Source organism: Prinia subflava, chromosome 3 (assembly GCF_021018805.1).
Source record: "Prinia subflava isolate CZ2003 ecotype Zambia chromosome 3, Cam_Psub_1.2, whole genome shotgun sequence".
Classification (NCBI taxonomy): Eukaryota; Metazoa; Chordata; class Aves; order Passeriformes; family Cisticolidae; genus Prinia; species Prinia subflava.
The window spans coordinates 18,956,196-18,978,489 of NC_086249.1; the positions used below are offsets into that span (position 1 = coordinate 18,956,196).

The 22,294-nt window shown below is 46.1% G+C and overlaps 1 protein-coding gene across 3 annotated transcripts; it reads left to right on the forward strand.

Annotated features, from left to right (window-relative positions):
- The first annotated feature begins 5,723 nt into the window (after nt 1-5,723).
- ING4 (inhibitor of growth family member 4) lies at nt 5,724-20,106 on the forward strand. 3 transcript variants are annotated; one of them, XR_010079961.1, is made up of 9 exons: nt 5,724-5,810; nt 16,932-17,003; nt 17,198-17,364; nt 17,574-17,688; nt 18,008-18,116; nt 18,427-18,574; nt 18,970-19,031; nt 19,242-19,416; nt 19,510-20,106. XR_010079961.1 is itself a non-coding variant. In XM_063394227.1 (9 exons), exons 3-9 carry the CDS (start codon nt 16,976-16,978, stop codon nt 19,279-19,281), a joined length of 669 nt encoding a protein of 222 aa, XP_063250297.1. In that variant the 5' UTR covers nt 5,754-5,810; nt 7,513-7,569; nt 16,932-16,975; the 3' UTR covers nt 19,282-20,106. The 3 variants fall into 3 exon arrangements, 2 of the variants coding, with proteins under 2 accessions (XP_063250296.1, XP_063250297.1); XM_063394227.1 differs by adding an exon at nt 7,513-7,569 and having other exon boundaries at nt 5,754-5,810; nt 19,242-20,106; XM_063394226.1 differs by having other exon boundaries at nt 19,242-20,106.
- Nucleotides 20,107-22,294: the final 2,188 nt, after the last annotated feature.

Here is a 22,294-nt window from a genome sequence, read left to right on the forward strand (position 1 = left end):
GTATTTGTTGACTGGTTTCTCCTGTACTGTGTCACTAGCATTTTCACCATTTTTATCTAGCATGGATCAGTACTGTTAGTATGGTTTCTTTGTTTATTTTGTAATTGAAAGGAATGAAATAGCAAAATATTCCTTTCCTTTTACCACTAGTTTTGCTAGTCACAAAGCTTTTCTTAAGAGTTTTCTCTATTTTTATAGTGTCTAATTTATGTTGGTTGCTGTCTGGCCTCACCTTTTCCATCTGTTACATTTCTCCTTACAGGAGAGTTTAATTCATATTCCTCAGCCTTCTTTCTTTTTTCCCATGGACAACTCAGTTCATAGTTTTGCTCCCCTTGGATGTTACCACACTCAGCACAGGTTTATTAGCATTTGTGGCTTTATTCTGCATGTCCATGCTCCACATGGATAGAACTTCCAGCTTGACTCCAGTTGTTCTCTCATCTTGAATGCATCATCTTGAAGTCTGAAAAATGACTTGGTTTGGGTGCAGTGTCTTGAATTAAGCTGGGAAGGCTTTAAAAGTCAGAATAATGCTTTGTTGACTGGTTAGTTGAATTCCTTGGGGAATGGCTCACAAGTTAAAATTCTTTGCAATGATTTTTTGTTTTATATGTTAAAGGTGCTTGAAATGGCCTTTCCTGGTTCCCGGATCGAGGTGTTGTTTTCTGATGTCTGCTACCCTTTCCCTTCTTGGAGTCTGCTACCATGGGCATCCATATGTATTAAGGCTGTACAATTCCTGTTACCAGTCATTTCAAACGTGTTACTGTTCGTGTTTGTGCAGTTTGCTGCTGAGCCTAAAGCTTTTACTGTTGCCCAGGAAGAAACTAATTATTTCTTACTAAGAGACTTTCCCATTGAGCTTCAGAAATGCCACTTTATTCCAGGCCTCCTTTTCTTTCTTATCAATGAGAATTCCTCTGTTTACCCAGTCCTGTTGCTGATGTGGAAATAATTGAAGATACCTTATACCCTCATGATCTTTGTCACTTATTTGAGTTTGAATTAGGTCATCCTCTTTGGATTCCCAAGGCTGTTTAAGATATTCAAAGTACTCCAGATGATTTAAAAAGTACAGTAGCTACCTGTAAGACACAAACTGTAACAACTTGTACAAAATTCTTCCCTCTTTAAATGAAGCCTGAAATTCTGCAGTCTGCAGCTTTGTGCACTTAAGCCAACAACGGTTCAGTTATTTACCTCCCACTCACAAGAGTGGGATATTCTCTTAATAAGATCCCATGGTCCTTCTTCTTCAGCTCCCTAAATTCTTTGACCCTGCATTTTCATTGTGCTGCAAATCCATTCATTTCTGTGTGTTTGTACCCAAGAAGACTTGACAATGACTCTGGAGTTCTGTGTTAGTTTGCATCTTGTATCTTTGCTGAAAGGCAATAGCACTTTTTCTTCTTGTCTTTTTCCAAGCTGATTTTCTGTTCTTAGTTGAATTTTACAAATTATCATTGCTTTAAAAGGAAACATCATGTAGGCTGGAAATCATTTAGAAAAGCCACCCACAAACAGTAACAGAATCTCAGCCATGACTAATGATAGTATTGCTGGTCTATAATTCAGTTAAATCTTCAAGAAAGATTTAAGACTTTTACAATTTGAAGCCTTATGTTTAATCAAGCATGTCCCTTATTACAGTTTTTTTTGTTAGTTATCATTGCCATTGAAACTGCCACTCTGTATTACTACTTTTTATTTTAATCCATAGGGTCTTGCTATGCCTTTGTTGAGTACATGAAAGTCTTCTGCTATAAGAAGTCTTTCTTCTTCGGTAATGAATAGCAGACCATGTATTCATCTTTCCAAACAGCTGAATTAAACTGAGCTGGTTTAGGTGTCTCACAGTAAGGCTTGGCTCCATCATGTAGTTCGTATCTGTTGCCTTTCTTTTCCCTTTCAGTGACCCAGCTGTTCAGTGTTCAGTCTTGCTACATTAGGCCCTGATGGCTATCTTGAGCCACCAAACCTAGACTGCCATACAAGGATATCCAGTTCTTTTAATTAGGTCTTTTTCTTCAAATTAAAACACACATGTTTCTTCCCTTAGCTGAGTGCAACCCCTGTCAATGCCACTGTGATTTTGCCACATCAGTGTTAGGTTAACTGCCTTACAGCAACCTGGATGAGCCCACTTGCTTTGCAAATACTTTTTAAGTAAAACTACTTGCTGGTCTTCTGGAACACATTCAGAACTTCAAAGTTGTTTGGAAAAGAAAGCCCGTTGCTTCCATCTGCTTGCCAGATAATTCTTTTCAAATTACTGATTGTCAGTTTCTAGCTATGCAACTTCTAGGATGTTTTATTTAATGGGTAAAACTAAACATCTTCTTAAATCTCATTGGCAATAGGTAATATTTTATTACCTCACAGATGTGTCTACATCATCCAACTTTCTTCCTAATGTAGAATATAATTATGAGATTCTGTCTGTCTTCTATATTTTTATTGATTATTTTATCATCTTTATATCAACTAAGGGATATATATATCATGTTTAGGATTTTCTTCTAATATTTTGCAGGTAATGTACCTGAAAGCTGCCCAAGTTTACTAGTGCAGTTTCAGAACATAGAATGAAATTGCTCTGTACACTTCCTTAACTACAAGATAGGTACCTGTTCAATCGTCCTTTCAGGTACAACAGATTAAATTTGTGTGCATGGTTTCTTGTTTCTGTATAGTAGAACACCAAAGTACTAGAGAGATGTAGTAACTTGGTCCAACAAACATTTCGATTTCATGTAGTGTCTGTGTAATGAATGGAAAAAAAACTGCAAGAAAAGAAATCCTGACACCAAAGAACTAGAGTCTACGCCTAGTTTTGCTGCTGAAGTAGGATATGGTTTTGAAACATGGACACAGCTGTAAGTTGTGCCCTTTGGCATCCTCTTCCATTTGTAAAGCTAATTAACCCCCTCGGGGCCAATGCTGCAGATCAATCATGTGCCATTTGTGAGGGTGAAGTGTGGGTACCTCTTGTGCACAGGAAATGGAAAGTTCAGGGGCCTCTGAACTGAGAATGTTAAAGAGTGAGAAGAGCTGAACAAACCTCAACAGCAAAAAGGTAACTGAACAAGAGTCTGAAGTTACAGCTGTCCTGCTGGGTTCTGCATGAGGATCCCCCTCAAGCACTGGCCTTCACCTCACAGTCCTTGGAAAACATTTCAGAAGTCTACAAGGTAACTAAAATCCGGAGGCTTGAATTTGGTATGCAGATGTTTACATTTCCAAGGGAAAACACAGGATCTGTAGCTCAATAAAGGTTGAGAACCACTCCTGCAGAGAGGTTCCGCAGGCCGTGCAGCCTCCCTGCGGGAGGTGCCGAGGCCTGGGCAGCACCGCTCATCCCGCAGCTCCTCTGGAACCAGGAGCCAGCAACAGGACTGACCTGCAGGATGGAGCTGCAGCAGCGAACCGGGCTGAGGGGAGGAGTGTGGTGAGCACAGGAGTTGGTGTGCGAGGCTTTGTTACCACAGCACTTGCCAGAGGATCGGCGAATGAGGCTGGTGAGGGTCAGACATAAACGGTGCTGGGTGTCTAGAGCTCGTTTCAGCTGGGGAGGCACCTCCTGCACAGTGATCTGCGCCCGTGCTCCGACCTCAGCGTGCACAAGCGTTTAAAAAATATTGCACCTCTCAGCAAATAACTACCGTGGTGACACTTCCTCTGTGGGTGAGCATGCTTCTGGAGCCCTGAGCAATGCGAACCCCTTGACTTTGTAAAGAAAGCAAAAATAACAAGCTTTCCCAGACTCAGAGCTCAGGAACTAGTTTTGGCTGGAATAGTACAGTTTCTACTGCTGTGAGATCACACAGGAACACAAAACTGCCTCTCCCCTTTATTTTGCAAATTTACAATGGCAGTTCATGTAGCTAGAGACACATTTGTACACTTTACTGAGATTTGCCATTTAGACTTCAGGCAAGTGCCTCTTCTTTGCCCTATCATTTTTATCTGCAGGCGCAAGGAGTCCAGAGGGAGATTGTTTCTGCATTTCATTGGTCTAGAATTCTGACATCTTCCTAGCCTTGGCTTGGAGGATAAGATGGGGTTCCCAGGTGGTCTCTTAAGCGAATTACTGATGTCTAAGAATGTCTGATTTTTAACATCGGCTCCACTCAGCTTGGTAGCCCCAAGCAGGAGATTCTGGTTTAGGACTGTGACATGGCATAGGGAGATTTTTTTTTTTTTAATGTAACAGCCACAGCCTTCCCCTTAATTAAGAGTGTAAGGCAATTTATACAAGAATTTTGAAGTACTTTAAAGAGGCTTAACAATAATGTTCAGCTAACTGAAGCCAGCTGCTCCACATGGGAACTGAAAAGACTAAGAAATGTGTTTTGAATAATTAAAAATATGTCATAAATAACTTAAATGACTGTAGGAAGAGGAATGGAAAACTCCATCATCAGAACACAGAGGATCTCTGAATTAACCAAGTAGTTTAACAGCAAGATGGTTCATAGTTCAAACAGCTGCAGTTCCTTTATATAACAGCTCCTCAATCTTGCAGTGCAGGCTGCTCAAAGACTTAATCCCAGTATATCCATATAAATAAAGGGATGGTATCTTGGAAGATCTCTGAGAGGAAAAGAGAGAAAAAGAAATCTAATCACTTCTCCTTGTGGCCAGAATCTGGGAGCATTCAGTCCTGAGCAAAGGCTGTCATACAGACTGTCGGGGAAAAAGCAGGATGGTGTAGGTGAGTAGGCAGGAGAAAAAGTGAATGTAGTATTTACCAAACCCAGTGCCTCCTAAACTGTATAGCATGCTAAATGAACGCTGACCTCTTGAAAAACAATCCTGCATGTCTTGGAACCTAAGGATCAACAGAAGTTAGATGATTTTGTCTCAGTTCCTCCATAATAGCATGTGACTTCACAGCACCACACCGTGCATGCAGCAAAGGACGGCTGGGGAAAGGCTCCTCCACTCCGCAGCACGAGGGGCTCTAAACCTGCAAGAGGCTCGTGGTGTGTGGTCACAAAAGTGGTTCTGGCACGATGAAGAAAAAGGGCACGGTCACGGCTTTAACTTCATTCCTTTGTTAGTCTATTAGGAGTGTTACGTTGTACCAGTCCTGTTGCAGCAGAGATCACCCATCTCCCTTCATGACCCAGCAGCACTGCTTGGCGCTGGTGCATTATGAGGTGATGGAAAACCAGAGTAAGAAGAAAACAGATCTCGCCCAGATCACAGGATGGGCCAGGCCTGAAGGGACCGCAGCGGGTCCGTGCTCCAACCTCCCTGCTCATGCGGGGTCATCCCTGGATGGCCTGCATTGCCTCCAGATGGTTCTGGAATATCTCCACTGAGGGAGATTCCACACTCTCTGGGTAGTCTGTCCCAGTGCTCAGCCACCCGCACAGTAAGGAAGTTCTTCTTGTTCAGGTGAAACTTCCTGAATATCAGTTTCTGTCCCTTGCCTCTTGTCCTAGCGCTTGGCACCACCGAGCAGAGTGTCACGTTCTCCTTTCACATATATGGGTTCCCCTCCCAGTCGTCTGAGCCTCTCGGGCTGAAGAGGCCCGGCTCCCTCAGCCTCTCCCCGTACGAGCGATCCCCCAGGGGCCCGGTCCCCCTCGCTGCCCTGCGCGGGGACCGCCCGGGGCGGCCCCGCAGAGCCCGAAATGGCGGCGGGAGCGGGGCGGAAGTGCCGGCCCAGGCGGGCGGAAGCGGCTTCGCAGCCGGGCAGCGCCGCTTCCGGGAGGCGCGCGCCGCCGCTCCCCGCCGGAAGCGCCGCTGTGTGGGGCCCAAGATGGCGGCCGGGATGTACCTGGAGCACTACCTGGACAGTAAGAGCCGCCGGGGCGGGGCCGAGGCCGCGGCTGAGCCGGCCCGGGGGGCACGGACGGGCCGAGGGGCAGGGCCCCGCGGGGACAGAACGCTACACAAGGCGCCTGCGGGCTCTCCCGGCCCCTCGGGCGCAGCCCGGCCCGGCTGTCGGGCGCCCGGTCCCCGGGCCGTGCGGAGAGGCCCCGTCCGTGGGGCAAGGTTCGGCTGCAGCTGCTGCGGGAGCCCTGACACCGTGGCCCCGCGACTGGTTTGTCCCATGAAAAAGGAGCCCGGTGCTGCTCCGGCCGCCTCTCGGGAGCGGGAGCTTGGCTGTCAGTGGTTTCCCGGGATAGACATCGAGCCAGAGATAACTCGTGGATCTCTGGGGTGGTGGTTACGGTAGTTTCCTATGCTGTCAATTTACTAATGCAGCTCTGCTTTTCTGGCCGAAGAGGAGCTCTGTAAATGCTAACGGAGTTGGTGACGTTATCAGAGCCCTCCTATGGTACCTCCCATTTTACCATCCTGCCTTAAGGTGCTTAAAAATTTGTCAAACTTTGCCCTTTGGGGACGAGACTTTGAGTGCATGTTTTACCCACACATTCTTAAAGCAGCCGAGCAGATCCATCAGAGGAGCTGTTTCTCAGTGAATGGCCGAATGGGTTAAGATTGGATAACCTGTTCTTAGAGGAATGCTGTTCTCACGTTTCCCTGCTGGTGCGGTGTTGGCACTAGAGCTGGGGGAGGATGTTCATGGGGTGCTGTGTTTAAAGCTGGGTGGTCTCTTGCCTTGTGTCTTCAGTGCTTTCTTTGTCATGAGGAAAGGAAATGTCTCTCAGAACGTTCAAGAACCATAACAAATTTCAGTGGAAGCTGAAAAGAAGCTGCAGTTGAATAGGCAAGGATCCAAGTGCTGGAAGGAAGGAGGATGCAAAAGCCAGGAAGGAGAGTTGAACGAGGAGGCAGGTTGGAGAGGAGCAAAGATTTCTGTTCTTGGGCGGTTCTCACTCCTCTGTAGAGGGCTGCAGTTGACTGAGGCTCCTCAGTTGGGAGGACAAGGGCTGGGAGAGAGGAGAAGGAAACAGATGGACAAGGACTGGGTGCACAGGGAGGATGCAGGGTTTTCCTGCTGGGAGGGCAGAGGTGTGTTTTGGGTAAGAGTGGCAGAGCAAAGAAAAAGGTGCAAAAGTCTGGGATCTGCAGTTGGAAGCAGAGACAAGCAGGATGCAGCACTGAGTGCAGAGAGGCACGGTGGGCACCCAGATGGAAAGAAGGGAAGGTTGGTGCTGGAGAATGCTCCTGCCAAGTCAAACACCTCTGGATCGTGTCATCACATCAATTAAAATCAGCCAGCCTGGGAGCTCTTCCTCTCTAGTACAGGCATGCAGAGGAAATGCCAAACTCTTCTCTCTCAGCTGAGGTTTTGGTGCAGTGATTGGATTAGAGAGTCTCTGTTGAAGGTGGATATTGTTACAGTAGAGTATTGTTGAGGTGTCTTGCTTTAAAAAATGATTAAAGTGACGTGCACAGTCTAAAAGTCCTTAAAAGTATCTGGTTACAAAGATTTTAGGAAGAACAAAACATTCTTTGCTGTGATGGTTTAGCCTTTTTTGCTTACTCCTAGATCTCTAAGGCCTTTTTCAGTTTTGTCTGGTGCAATGTTACTTGATGTTGTTAGCTGATCATGAGACACCTGCTGTGTTTATTCTGGATTTCTTTCAGGAAAGCATAGATGAATTCTAATACCTGAGAGTCAAAGAGCACCCATCACAGTCTTCAGTAAGTTGGGCTGCTGATAGGTAACAGCACATATTTCTGATTACCCATATTGTTCTTCTCTAAGCCTGCTCTCCTCTCTGGCATTCTGCCTGAACTCCTCACTCTGTGAAAATGCATTCAGTATTTTAGACACGGGTCTTCTTCTTGATACTGATTGACAGCATTCAGTTCCCTCCTTGCTGTTCCCCTTTTTTTCCCCACATTATTTCGGTGTTTTTAAAACATTTGGTTCCATTTTAAAGTAGTTCACTAATATCCTAGAACTTCCTGAAATTTGATAGAAATAAATAAATAGTCCAGAACTTTTGGTCATCTTTTATAAAAAGTGTCTAATTCTTAATTTGCATCTTGGAATGTTTAGTAGTGTAGTGCTCTTGCAAACACAGTTTTCAATTGAATGTGTCTTTTCCTCCCACAGAGATTCTCTTTATGGTTTTCTGTCTGGATGTGCTCAGGGAATGAATGAGTAACGTGTGATGAAAGGGCAGGTATTTGTAGCATCCCCTTTGTTCTTTATCTTTGAATAAAGGAAGGTGTGTAAGGAATAAAGTGAAAATTGTGGGAAGAAAAAAGGTGGCCTCCTGTTTGAAGCAACTGAATATCACTCTGACAACGTGAGTTTGATGGTTTTATTTGTGTGGTGAGTCCCACTTTACACAGGTTTTCCTTGCGTGGATTGTGCTCCACTCAATTATGGGTGGAAATTTTTAGTGAGAGGAGCAGATGTGCAGAATGCTCATAGCTGCAGCTGGAGCCTGCCTTGAACAGATCATTCTGAATAGTCATGCTAGGAAGCCTTTTTGCACATTTCAAGAGGAGAGTTTGTAATTAGCTGGCTTTCTTGGCTTTAGTCTCGTGGCCTCAGTAAATCTCTTGGCCTTCATTGTGGTGGTGAGGGAAACCCACTCCGCTGCAGCATTGTGCAAACGCTTCAGTGTCACGATGGTGAGCACCTTGAAAAGCTGATTACAAAGTCAGTGTTCAGACTGAGCTCTGGGTCTGGGCATGTGACTCTGGATCGAGCAAAGAGAATAAAATAAAGCTTTGAATCAGTGCTTAGTCACTGGGAATGAGAAACACCTTGTGTGAAACATCATGTCAATAAGTAATTAAAAACTGTGTGTTAAAATGTATGAGGAGGCTGAAAGCTAGGCATACAGCCCCAGTTGCTTCATATATTCCCCAGTTTATATATTGATATATCTTTTATATATTCATATACAGCCTCAGTTCATATATTTTGAGCCCTCTACTTTAGACATCTAAAGTTCTTTTCCATCATTTTTGTGGAATAGCTAAGTTAAGAAGGGTTCTCTTAGTAAAAGGTGTCTAGAAGCTTCTTAGGTCAGGTGTTTCAGCAGCTTTCAAGTCCTTGCTGTAATTTGAAGCTGGGTTTAGACCTAGGATTAGGCATGCCCTTTCCTTGGCTTTAAGCTGATAATTTTAAAGCAGATCTGTCTGAAATGTGTTGTGCTCTTGGCAGATGTTTTTGCAGCAGAAAATTACGCTGTGCTGAGCATCCTGACAGAGAAACTCCATATCTTGTCTACTCTAATCACCTTCATTCCTTCATCCTACTTACCGAGCCAAAGGATTCAGGGAATGGAAGAGGAATGTGTCTTGTTCCACTTTTCTTCCTGAGTGCTTTTCTCCAGTGGCTGAATTTAAACATACAAAGATTTCCATCACTTCAGATATTATCCTCCTGGTTTCTAAACCATTTTATGCCTGGTTTTGAGGGGAGAAAACAAGTTATAAAAAAATGCTTTCCCTCGAGCAGTACCACAGTGCAGCTTTGGTAAGGGAAAACCTATGGGTGCAAAGGAGTTAGAGTTATAGAAAGGATGGAGGGAAAAAAAGGAAGAAAACAGTGTTTTGTGATTAAAAGATGGAATGTGCATACAGACTCACGGAAAGTTTGTGCTTGCTTGAGCTTGAGTTACTGTGCTAGGGTCAGTGTTGGCCCTCATACAGGGTTAGAAATACACTTGTGGAGGCTTTGAGGGGCAGAAAGGGATTATGTGATCAGTACAGGTTTTCCAGAAGGTGGGATGCTAACCCTGAGTTTTCTTCATGTTTGGAAGTTTCAAGAGGATTGTAGAGCTCCTTTGTGAAAGACATCATTGAAGCAGACATACTGAGAAAACAGTCCCAAATCAAGTCTCTGTTTAAATGTGAATGTGCCACAAGTGTAGGGATTGTCTTTATAGCAGAGGGAGCTGCTGTGCAGCCACCTGTGTTTTGTGTCATCAGTGCTTCCCTGCTTACCCACCTAGTGGGTGCCAGAATAAAGTACGTGTACTTAGAGACAACACATGAATAATCTTTTATGGCAACATACCAAGGCGTGTGCCTCCCCTCAACAACAAGAAAACTGTTTCCATCTTCCCTGAGGAGCTAAAGCCAGCATTTCATCCAAACTAGACCTAAACATTTGGGAGAGTCACCGATGTCCCAGGCTGGGCTGCTCAGAGGGCTGCTTTCTGTTAATTCTGGTGCCTCGGAGGCCACAGTCAGGGCCTGTCCCAGGAGCAGGCACTAGGACATCCCTGCCTCAGCACAGAGGGAATGCAGACAACACACTTAGATGAGGAGACCTCAGCTGGTAAGTTAACGTGTTACTGTGCAGTCAGTTTACCCTGGGTTTTTCCCCTTCTTTGTGCTGGTTAGGGAGGCATTGAGTTTCCTTTGCTCCTTCTCTTTGCGTTTGTCAGCAGGCACATAGAGATCTCCAGTTCAGGGCTTGTCACTGCTGGAAAACTTAAGCCAGCATAAGCACGGAGCAACAGAAGCAGCACATGTCCTCATGGAGTCCTCTTCTTTCTCCTACAACTGACATGGGAATGTCCTTTCGTTCTTGATAACATTAGCTAACCTAGTAAAACAGGATTATTCTTTTGGAATGTCTGCATCAGCCTGGATTTCCGCTGTATGGATTCATCAAACAAGGGTGTGCTGAGTATCGTTATCTTAAAGCTCTTAGAGGACTTGGGTGCGATGTCAGAAATTGCTGTAGGTAAGCCCTTGATTCCTTCCCAGACCTGGCTGTGTTCCAGTTTCCCAACAGTTCTTTTATCTCTGGCATTCCCTACCTTCATTGCTCTTCTCCCCTCCCCAGTGCAGCCTGCAGCCATACCCCCTGTCCCTGCCTCTGCGGTTTCCCACATCACTCTTCAGATACATGAGTCTCTTAATAAATCATTTCTCCACTTGTCGCTGTTTAGTGTAGTGAAAGATGCCTTTCATCTTTCTGAGACTTTGGATTAGTTACACCTGTGATGCACCACACGTGATCTATGGAAAATTACAAAAGATTTCGTGCAGGGGAGAGAATTTGGTGATTCATAGGCATCATTTGTTTCTGTGTGAAAGCTACTGGCACAGCCCACACTGAGCTGATATATTTAATGACCAATTCATTTAGAATTGATTTTGTTGTTGGCTGATATTTTTATTGGAGCTGATACAAGATGGCTTTACATGGCAAAGCATGCTGTGTTTTTCTGTAGTTCTTCACTTACCAACTGCAAATCTGATGTCATTGTTTTGGCAAACAGCCCTGTGATCTCTTTGATGGTTGTCCCTGCCTTTGGAGGTCTGTGGCAGGCTGGAAATGCCAGGAGTTGTGCAAGTCTCATTTATTGTGTCAGTCTTCCAAGCCCTCCAAGCTTTTCAGTTCAAGGTTGATCTTTAGCAATAAAGATCCCTTTTCTGACTTAACAACACTGCCTGCTGTCTTGGCTGTGGATGCTGTAGCATTGAGCCACTGTAATAAGACAACAAAAAGAGCCCTTCCTTCCTGAGAAATGGGCCCACACTTTGGGGGAGTGTTGGGTGTCCATGGCTGGCTGTCCCTGACGGGGACTGTCACTGCAGCCTGGTGCCCATTTCTTTGGACAGTGTCTGAAGCAGATGTGCCTGGGAGGACTGGTGTGCAGTGCATTGGCCCAAAGCTTGGGATATGTGAGATGGCCACGGAATTCCTGGGTGGCTGTGGCTGAACCAGTCTGCCGTGCACCTGAGCCCTTCTTTGTGAAACTGTAGGTAGGGTTATCCCTTACCAGGGCGGTGTGAGGATAATGGGACACGTCAGGATTTTGTGAGGCAGCAGGGTTGAGCCATCTCAACCCTGTAGTAGAGTAGAGGGAAAGGGATATCTTGTGCTGGAGCACCAACTTCAATAAACTGCACAGGAAGGTGATTACATGAGAATGCAGGACAGAGTAGAAGCAGTAGTTTGAAAGGATGATGCACTCTGAAAGGAGGGGTATAAAAGACCCCCTGCCCCCTAATGAGGGAGCAAGGAGGCTCCTGAAGATTTCTGCAAGCCAGTTGTCCTGCAGTGTACTTCAAGTGCTACAAAATTACGAGAATCGTGGAGGACCAAAAAGTCCAATGTGCTTCCCCAGCAAGATCCCAGCCAGTCTGCAGTCTTGGGGGCCAAGAACTTACCCTCTCATTGTGGCAGTCCCTGGCACAAGCAGGATTTTTTTAAATTGCCTTCAGCAATGTGATGTCTAAAGCGTTTGCTGAAATCTACGCTGTTCAATAAAGAACTGTGGTTATGTTTCAAAAAATGTATTTTCCCATTTTTTAATAAAATTTAAGCCTGCATCTAAACATGGTGGGTGAACAGATCTCCTGGGAGAGGCACTGTGTGTTTGGATGATGCTTGGTGCTATTGATCTGTTTTTAGGACTTAGAGCAGCACAGATCCATTGTTTGGCACAGCACAGACGTGCTGCAGAGGATTGAAGCACAATTGAAGTTACCAGGCTGTGTAGGCTTGCTCTCTGCGTTTGTGTGTCACAGTTAACATCTGAGTTAAGCAGCTGAAGTTTAAATATCAGCTCCCTGCACCTGACACCCCACGTGTGTTTCTAAAAAGAAGTAAATAAAATAATTATTGGAGAGGAAAATAAGTGGTGTCGTATTCTGACTTTTGGAGAGAGTGTGTGGTTCTTAAGGGAGAAGACAGCATGGTTATGGATGCCTGTGGAAGAATGAATGGGCGAAAGAATGACAAGGAAAGAGGAGAATAAAAGAAAGAAGAATGAGCTTAGTGAAGGGCTAACATTTGAGGAAAGACGAAGGTAGGTAGAAAGACTTCAGCTTGTGATCAGAAATGAAAACAAGGTAAGGAAAGGAAGGGGTGAAAAAAATTCACTGAGAGAGCCGCACCAGTGATTTTCAGGATAATCATACCATGAGAGGGATCAGTGGGGCTGCACAAGGCGTCTGTATGGATCTGTGCAGTGAGTCCATTAGGAAAAGCATTGCCAGCAGGTCGAGGGAGGGATCCTGCCCATCTGCTCAGCCCTGGTGAGGCACATCTGGAGTGCTGTGTCCAGTTCTGGGCTCCTCGTTAAAGAGACGGAGCTCCTGGGGCATGTCCAGCAGAGGGGAATGAGGATGGTGTGGAGACTGGAGCCTCTCTCCTGTGAGGAAAGGCTGAGAGAGCTGGGCTGTTTAGCCTTCAGAAGAGATGTCTGAGAGGGGGCTCAGCAGTGCCTGTGTCTGCAGGGAGGTGTCGAGGGTGGATCCAGGCTCTTCTCGGTGGTGCCAGGCACTAGGACAGGAGGCAACAGGTGGAAACCGCAGCACAGGAAGCTTCACCTGAACATGAGGAGGAACTTCTTTAGTATGTGGGCAACCAAGCACTAGAGGAGATTCCCCACTGAGGTGGTAGTATCTCCCTCTCTGGACATATTCCAGAACAGGAGGCAATCCTGTGCCAGGTGCTGTTGGGTGACCTTGCTTGAGCAGGGAGTTGGACCGGACGAGCCCCGCTGTGGTTCCTTCCAGGCCTACCCATTCTGTGATTCTGTGACAGGGCTGTTCTGATGCCAGCCCCTGCTTTGGGCCAAGCTGCTGGCCTTGCTTGCCCTGTACATTTTCACCATCCTCCTGTTCCTCTCTTGCTGCTGTGCCTTTTGGAAAGAGGCCCTTGCTTTTCCTTATTTTTCTGTCTGTTGTGTATCATCACTCTCCTCTAGTGATCAAAGATGCCTCTAGGGTGTTTTTTTCTTTACAACTATCAATTTCATAATCTGAGAATCACGTGGGTGTTTTATGATAGATAGTATTTAGTCATGATAGTTTTAGGTGAATCTTACTAAGATGAAAGTGCAAAATTAATTGTAGAGGAAAAAAAAGGAGAAAAGCAGGAGGAAATGAAATTACATAAATTACATGAATATTTTTAGAAAGAGTGAGGGGAAGTGTGGTGGTAGGAATGAGGAAATGGAGACTCAAATCTAGATTTTTTTTTTTTAATGGGACTTAGAGAGTGATAATGTCTGATAGCCAGCACAGCACAGGTCAAGCAATTTCAGCAAGTGTTCTGGTGCCTGTGATAAATTCTGTGATGCAGAGAATCACTTCTGTTTAAGGCTATGCAAGAGCTTTGGAGTTAAGCTGCAGATAGTAGAAAGCATCCTCACAGCTAGATTAAGTTATGTACCATACAAATAATTTGTTGCTCAGTTATAACTCGCTTATCTGCAGCTTTATCTTGTTATGCTTTTTGTTATTGCCAGACTCTCTCTGGATCATAATTTGTAATGGTCTGCTCAGCTTCCTTCCACGTTCAGTTGAACAGATAAAGTATCTTTGTAGCAGTTCTGATTATAGAGTCACTGTGCTGTCACTCATTCCATTTTCTCCACTTATTGACGAAGCAGCGGCAGAACATTTGTCCAATAATAGATTTTCAGAGAGAAATATTTTGCTGTGGTTTTAGGAAATCGTTTTGCTGGTTTTAGCAGGGAAGCAATTCAGCTGACAGGGGTTTGTCTCGTCAGCCCCAGTGGAAGCTTGCCCAGCTAATGAGCCTCTGGAAGATCACGGCTCAGACGTGCTGAAAAGATCCGCCCGTGGTGCCTGTGCTGAGCATTTCCCCAGCCAGAGCCGGGTGACGCCTCTCGGCGCACCGCGGAGGGCTCTGCACACCTGGGGGCAGGAAACGAGGCAGGAAACGGGGCAGGGGAGCCACTGCCCTGGCCCAGGGGCACAGGGGCCGGCACCGAGCGAAGCAGGCTCTGGGCACACAGGGGCTCTCCCACAGGCTGAACAGACAAGGCCAGGCACGTAGAGGCAGAAGACAGGCAGATGCTGTCCAGACAAGAGCATGTGCTGGCAGCAGTGATGGTGGCAGATTTTTACAGTGATGGCTGTAAAAGCTGGAGCACAGTTCCTTTCAGGTTGTGTAGCAGAATCCAACTCCTGCCTGAGTTTCTCCTGATGCAAGAACATCGCTGTGAAATGTGACCGTAACCTCGTGTGGGGTTGTTCTGCCCGCAGAGCAGCATCCTACTGGTTTTTGTGCTGGCTCAGGTGCTTGCTCTGTCAAAGAGTTTCTCACCCTGCTGAGGGAAAGCTGACAGTACCTGGTGGAATTTGTGCTTTTACCATCTGTCCTTTTCAGAAGCGAAAAAGAAATTACATTAATCTTTTCTAAAAACCACAAAGTCCAGAATTTAGAAGCTATGATCTTCCAGGATTAATAAACTCAATATAAATTTGACATATTGTGTGCAGTGCAGGAACAGCTTCTGTTTTCCTCTAGAGGATACCTGTCTTGTCTCCTGCAGCGGATGCTTTGGAGAGGAATGAAAAGCAGCGTGCTGCAGTATGACCCATGTTTCATTTGCTGTATAAATTGAAAGGTTTACAGTTGATGAGGCTGGGGATTGCAGGAAAGAAAAACGCATGGTCTCTAGATTCCCAAGCTGGATTTCATCCCTGCCACAAGCTCCCTCTATAAGCAATAATAATGTTCAGCATTGTGTCCCTGTCGTGTTCTGAGATGCTTTTTCGCACCGTAGGGATGTAATCCAGGAGTCAGCTGCTTAAACCTTGTGTGAAGTCTGTCATGCTGAACAAACATGGAAGTATCAAAGTCAGGATGTGCCCTCACACTGAATTTTGCCGCTTCGTAATTTTTCAGAATTTGAATTTGCGCTGTTAACTGTCCTTGAATGCAGAGGGGTGATGTGTATGTGCTGTGGGTACTTAAGGACACCTATTACCTGAGCATTTCTCAGGTAATTAAATCAAAAACGGCAGCAGAAATCTGTTGAAGCAGCAGCTTGATTGCTCCTCAGGATTCTGTGTGTAACTTCTTATTGTGCTGCCTGGGCAAAAATCTAAGTTAAAGGAACAACTTCCGTGCTCAGCAAGGTCCACAGCTGGTTTTACCTCTTACAGGAATTAATTTCTGGTCCTGTTATGCAGTACTTGTTAAAAGTTGTTAAAACCTTCCCCTTGCATACAGAACCTTCCCTGTCAACTGGTTGCTCTTCAGGGAAGTGGAAAAGCATTCATTGCTGTAGAAATATGTTCAGTGAAAATAGAGGTCGCTGCCTGGACTGATGTGTTGGGCAGCTTTGGTGATGGCCAGACACACCTTCAGCTGCACTCCCTGTGAGCTGCAGAGCTAGTTCAGGAAGCTCAGACATGCTTCTGTTGTGTTTGTGAAGAGTTTTTCCCAACACCTTCTTTTTTTAAACCTTCAAGAGAGATTTATTATTTCTATTAGTTATAAAGGTGACAGTAATCAAGCTTAGACTTCAGGTTAATGCAGTGACACTAGATCTCATTTTGATTAGACAGGCATGGAAAAACGAGAATTGTTTTTATCAGCTTTGCCAGTTGAGCATCTGGTGATGCCTGGGGGGTGAGTAGCATAGTGCATTGAAAATTAATTGACTATCAACTTCACATTGCTCATTCAGAGCCCTACAGACGTTTATTATTCACAATGTGTGGCATCCTTCCAGGTGTTGGACAGGCCACACTGAGATGACAGTGCAGAAGGCACAACAAGTTACAAGTCACGAGGGGTTAAGACTACTCTCTGTTCCACATCCCATCTCACACTTGCTCTTTGCTCTGCCCAAAGTGTCTACTGTCCCCTGTATGTTAAATGAATGCATTAAACACACTCACTTTTCAGTGAATTAGCATTTGAACAACTTTAATTTTTACATCCTTGTGTAGAAATAACTAAATGTCTTTATTTACCAGCTGTTGTGCTGGTTTTTTCATTACTGAGTGGAGGTTTTGGATGGAGACTCATTATAATGACTGACACTCATTACAGATTTTGGGTTTCTGCTTTCTTAGTGTGAGCCTTTCTGCATAGCAGCAGTTTTCTGCTAACTGCTAATACGTGCTCTAGAAGGATGCTTCTGCATTAAATGTATCACATTTTTCCAGTCTGTCTCCTGTGGGGCCGGCAACAAACGGAAGCAGCTGATGTGCACCAGAGGGGGGTGTGTGTTGTTACTGGTTAGTTTTGTTCTTGCCTTAGCACCGTGGACAGGAGCCTGATTTCTCCCTGTATTCTCCTTTCTCTGCAGGTATTGAGAACCTCCCGTTTGAGTTACAGAGAAACTTCCAGCTCATGCGAGATCTGGATCAGAGGACAGAAGGTGAGGATTAGAGACGGTTCTGTTGCCAAGACAAGGAGTAGGCAGCTTGACCAGCTTTGCTTTGCTTTGCCTTTGCCATGGGGGTCTCCAGGCAGGGGAGGAGGCCTGGAGCTGCTCCAGTCATTCAGTCTCTCCTCATGGAGGGCACTGTGGTGTGTGTGGTGTTTGTGTATTTAATGGTTCCCTTGTTTCAGACCTCAAGTCAGAGATCGATAAGTTGGCCACGGAGTATATCAGCAATGCACGGACTTTGTCTTCGGAGGAAAAACTGGGGCTCCTCAAGCAGATCCAGGAGGCCTATGGGAAGTGCAAGGAATTTGGGGACGACAAGGTCCAGCTGGCTATGCAGACCTACGAGATGGTATGAAGGGAAGTGTCTCGTGCTTATCGTGTGAACGCCCTAACCAAAGCTGCCTGTCTCGGAAGGCCCTGAGCTTTCATTTTTAGGCCATGCCCACTCCTGCTCCTCGGCTCTTTAGTGCAGGCCCCCTGCCCCTGTGTCCCCTCTTTGTGCTGTCCTTTCCTTCCTGGCTCTGTCCTTGGTGACCCTGGGCACTGCTGTCTTTGCAGGTGGACAAGCACATCCGGCGGCTGGACACAGACCTGGCTCGCTTTGAAGCAGACCTGAAGGAGAAGCAGATAGAGTCGAGCGACTACGACAGTTCTTCCAGCAAGGGCAAGAAGAGTGAGTCCAACCACGGGGCTGCAGATTGATTCAGGGGGCAGCCGAGGCACTGTGGAAGTGGTGGGGATGGAGGCAGGCACTGGAGTGGTGCAGATCAAAGACTGTTGTGCTGCAGGCTGAAGGACAGGTGAAAAGATGGTGACCTGGGCTCTTCTTGTGTGAGTGTATTCAGGGCCGCCAGATGAACTAGGATGGGGTGCACGGCCCAGAGCCAATATACATTCCACAGCAGGAGTGTATTTAGTGCTGCAGAGGTTGTCACTGTCAGGTGTCTGCTTTGGTGGGTGACAGATGCAACACCTTTTTCTCTTCTTACCAGAGGGCCGAGCCCAGAAAGAGAAAAAAGCTGCCCGTGCTCGCTCTAAAGGGAAAAATTCTGATGAGGAAGCACCAAAAACTGCCCAAAAGAAATTGAAACTCGTCCGCACGTAAGTGTTTAAGGGACTTGAGGGAATGAGAAGCAGTGCTAGAAATCAGACCAAGGCAGGCCTAGCCAGGCTTCCCTGAGATCCTCAGACTGGAACTGTGTGTCCTCTGTCCCTTCTTGGGAAGCAAGAGGAAGGAAACTTTTTTATTCTCTCAGGGGAGTGCAGGTTGAAGGGGAAAGCAGGTCCCCTTGGATGTATGTACTTAAAGAAGAGAAGTATCTGTCTCTGGCAAACCAAGGCACTGTCTTGGGACACATGAGGGTACTCAAAGCCAGTTACTTTGCTGACTTACTTTATTCCTGTCCTGCAGTAGCACAGAATATGGGATGCCTTCAGTCACCTTTGGAAATGTGCACCCCTCGGATGTCCTGGATATGCCCGTGGACCCCAACGAGCCCACGTACTGCCTGTGCCACCAGGTCTCCTATGGGGAGATGATTGGCTGTGACAACCCAGACGTAAGAGCCTGCACGTGGTGGAAATGGGGGAACGCAGTGGAGATGGGAATTGCATGGAAACTCTCGTCCTGCTTGGGTGGGGCCTGGACAGCACGCAGTGACAAAGAGAGGACTTACCTCAGATGGGTGGGAAGGGCAGAGGTGTGGCTGGCAGTGACCTCTGAAGTGCCTCTTTCTTCAGTGTTTTCCTTAAATGTTTTCTTGTCCCTAAACTTAGCAAGGGAGAAGGGGAGTTCTCCTTGCTAACAGTGTGTAGGTTGGGTTTGCGTATTCAATCCACAATCACTGCTAGGGATTTAAGAGTTTGTGATTAAATGCCGGGAAACTCTGGTAGCCCAAAAGCAACAATTTCAAAAGGAAACTGCTCTTTAACTGGCTGCTCTTCATCCCCACAGTGTTCCATTGAATGGTTTCATTTTGCCTGTGTGGGTCTGACAACAAAACCAAGAGGAAAATGGTGAGTGAAGCAACCTGGGGGGCCCATTGGCCTTGGGAGAGGGGAGGTCCTAGATGGCAGGGGGGATATATATACACGTTTAGAAGATATCATTAAAAGGAAAATTTGAATGAAGGCTTTGTCAGGACCTTGGAAAAGGTCTTTTGGAACCAGGCACTTGAGGCTCATATCATGCCCTAAATGTTGGGTTTGTACTTCCCTTTCTAACAGGTTCTGCCCTCGCTGTTCCCAAGAGAGGAAGAAGAAGTAAATTCACATGAGACCTCAGTACTGCTGCAAGAGCTCTCTTCCCCCTGCCAGGGCCTCGTGCCAGTTCCCCCAGCCCTTGGGGCCTTGGCTGAAGGGAAGTCTTGCCCTGTTTGTGGTTTGGGCCATCCCTGGAATGGTGTGTACCCTCACGGTGGTTCCTGTGTGTTCTGTGTCCCTGGTTGCTTCTGAGTCCTTAAGGGAGGCCCTCTCTGTGTACTATTCCAAACAGGTCTCTGAACCTCAAAGGGAATGAATGAGGGCACCAGGGTAGCCACCAGATTCCCAGGGATTCAGGTAGCCCCTGATTTTCCTTGGCTTTCCTTCAGCCTCCTCAGAGTTCATTGCCTATTCTCTGCTTAGAGAACAAGGCTATGGGATGGGGGAAGGAAAGGAGGTAAGTCTTCAGCATTTTAGATCATTCATTTTCCTGGATCTTTTTCAGGAGAGAGGGAGTAACCAAGCTACTTCTTAATCTAGTGGGCTGGTTGAGAGACTGAAAACCTGATGTGCTCCCTGTCTTTAACCATTCCACTGCTGGCACTGAGCAGCCTCTTTTGTTGGGGACAGGAGGAGGCAGAGGGAATGTTTAGAGCTAGCTTTGTCTCTCTTATTCCTGGGGTAAACCTGCTGGTCTGGGAAGCACACTGTGTGAAGGAGGAAGAATTTCTGACCACGTGGGGAGAAACAGCTTGGGCCAGTCTTCCGGCTACAAAATTCTGCCTTCCTCTTGTGTAGTGGTGCTTCTCCATTATGTTCATGGTGGGAAGTCTGGGGATTCAGATCCCACTTGTATAATACAGAATTAAATAAAATTCATTGAAACAAATACTCTGTTTGCCTTGGTGTCACCTCCAAAATAAACTGCGGCAATTGGTCTCTCTAGTTTTCCTTTCTCTCTTAGCTCTGCTTTTACTGTAGGTGGTGAATGTGGTACAGCTTTTTCATGTAGCAACCCTGTCACTAAAAAGTGACATTCTGCATAAGGCAGGCTTGAAAATGTACCTAATGTTCTTGCAGAAAACTACTGAGCTTCCTGGTGGCTGTGAAAAATACCTGCCCCTGCAGTGGTGCCCTCACAAGAAGGTGGACATTTATTCCCACTATTCTTTGACCATTTACTTCATCCGTTGCCTTCTCGTAAATGAGGAGGAGCGGAGGTGGCAAAGGCCAACCCTCACTGTCTGTTGGGCAGCACAGCTGAGAAAAGAAGCCATCAGGACCAACAATGTTTCTCCAAGAAGCTGGATAGGTTTTCCAGACACACTGATGGCTTCCCAGGAGGTCACAATCACCTTGTTGCCAGGAACTCCGGCTGCTGTTACTAACACAACATTAGGCTCCAAAACAATTCCTGGAGATGGGCAGTCTGAAGGCCTGCAGTGTCTGCAGACAACTGAGGAGATGGCCTGTACTGAAGCTCCTCTTCATCAATTCCATTGGCACAGCCTGGAGACTGACAACCCTCCTTCCTCCTTGTGCTCTGCTCATCAGGAAGGTTTAAGCCTGAAAACATGGCACGTTTTCCCCACCCAGATAACTTGTGTGAGGATCCATGGAGGATTTGGCTCCTTCAGTCATGAAGCCAGAGCTCTGCTCAGGCTCACAGGACAGTGTGTGTTAAGATCAGTGCTGCTCCCGCCTTGTCATTGCACGGGGGCCCTGGCAGAAGCTGGTGTTTTGTGTTCAAGTGAGTTAGCACTGAGTCAGTCTTTGCTTTTGCCTCGAGAAGGGATGTTCAGTCTGTTTTTCTGTTCAGTCTGCACAGAAAAAAAGGATGAGTTCTTGCCCAGGCTGTGGCTTATATGGTTTGTGGTACCCTTGCCACAGTCTGAATCTTGATCCCCAGATTGTATTACACCACTTCCTGGAGCTTCCTTTCTTAAACAGAGGTGGAGCAAGTTCTGGAAGGTGTTGGCTGTGTCTCTGGTGTGGTTCTAGTAGCAGGGAGACTCTGCCATGATCCAGTGGGTGAGCAGGCTGTGGCAGGAGAACTGATCTCTCCAGCTGGGGGTTACTCAGGCATCAAGTGGTGCTCAGCTGACAGAAGAAATGGTGGATGTGGCCTGAACTGGGAAATGGGCTTGGGCAGAGTGCAGGGTAATGAAGAATGGAAGCTGCTCCAAGCAGCTTGGTTTTGATGGATAGAACACAGGATTTAATGGCCAGCATCAGCAGCAAGCTCTGTAGGAACGGTGGGCCAGAGAGGTGTTTGAAGCACTAGCCAGCAGCAAGGAGCATTCCAGGAACTCCTGCTGCCACTGAGGGAATGCTCTGACGTGCACAATGAGACAGTTTAGACCAAAATTTGGATAAAACCTGGGCATTTTTAAATGGCTTGCAAATACAAATGCAAATGAAAGCACATTAAAAGCTAACCTTGGAAGAGGGAATAAGGGCAATAGCTGTGCAATACTGAATCTCCAGAGGAGAAAAAGTACCAGTAGAAGCTAGGAAATACAAAGTACAAAAATGAAGCCAGTGGGAACAAAGCCTGCAAGTGACAAGGCTGGAAACATGAGCAGCTTTTTTTAGAATGCCTTTTGTTTTTGATATAATTGAACATGGCACTTGTCCATTACTGACTGCAGATAGCAGAATTGTTTGTAATGAGAGGAGGGGAAGTGTTCTGTAAATATTTATTCTGTGTTGGTGCTGGTGTCATATGGGGATGGTGTACTTCCTAGGCAAACAGTAAAGAAGGGTTTTAAATGGCACCTCTTGGGGCAAAGACTTTTGATCATCAGTCCTCAATAAATAGTGTTTGTCATCCTGTGAGAGCCACCCAGAGGCATCTGTGGGTTGATCTCTGTCAGACTCTGGACTGCTTGGGAAAACCTACAAGGCTGGAAATGAGCCAGCTCTGTTCTGGTTCTTAATGATGTCAAGAAGGCTGCCACAACTGTCCAGATGTGAAATACTGGAACAGCAGGGAAATAAATTTCTTCTCTCTAAAACAAGCAAGAAATCCAGGTCAACAAAATAAAATCAGTTTGATGGGAAGTAGCCAAAAAATC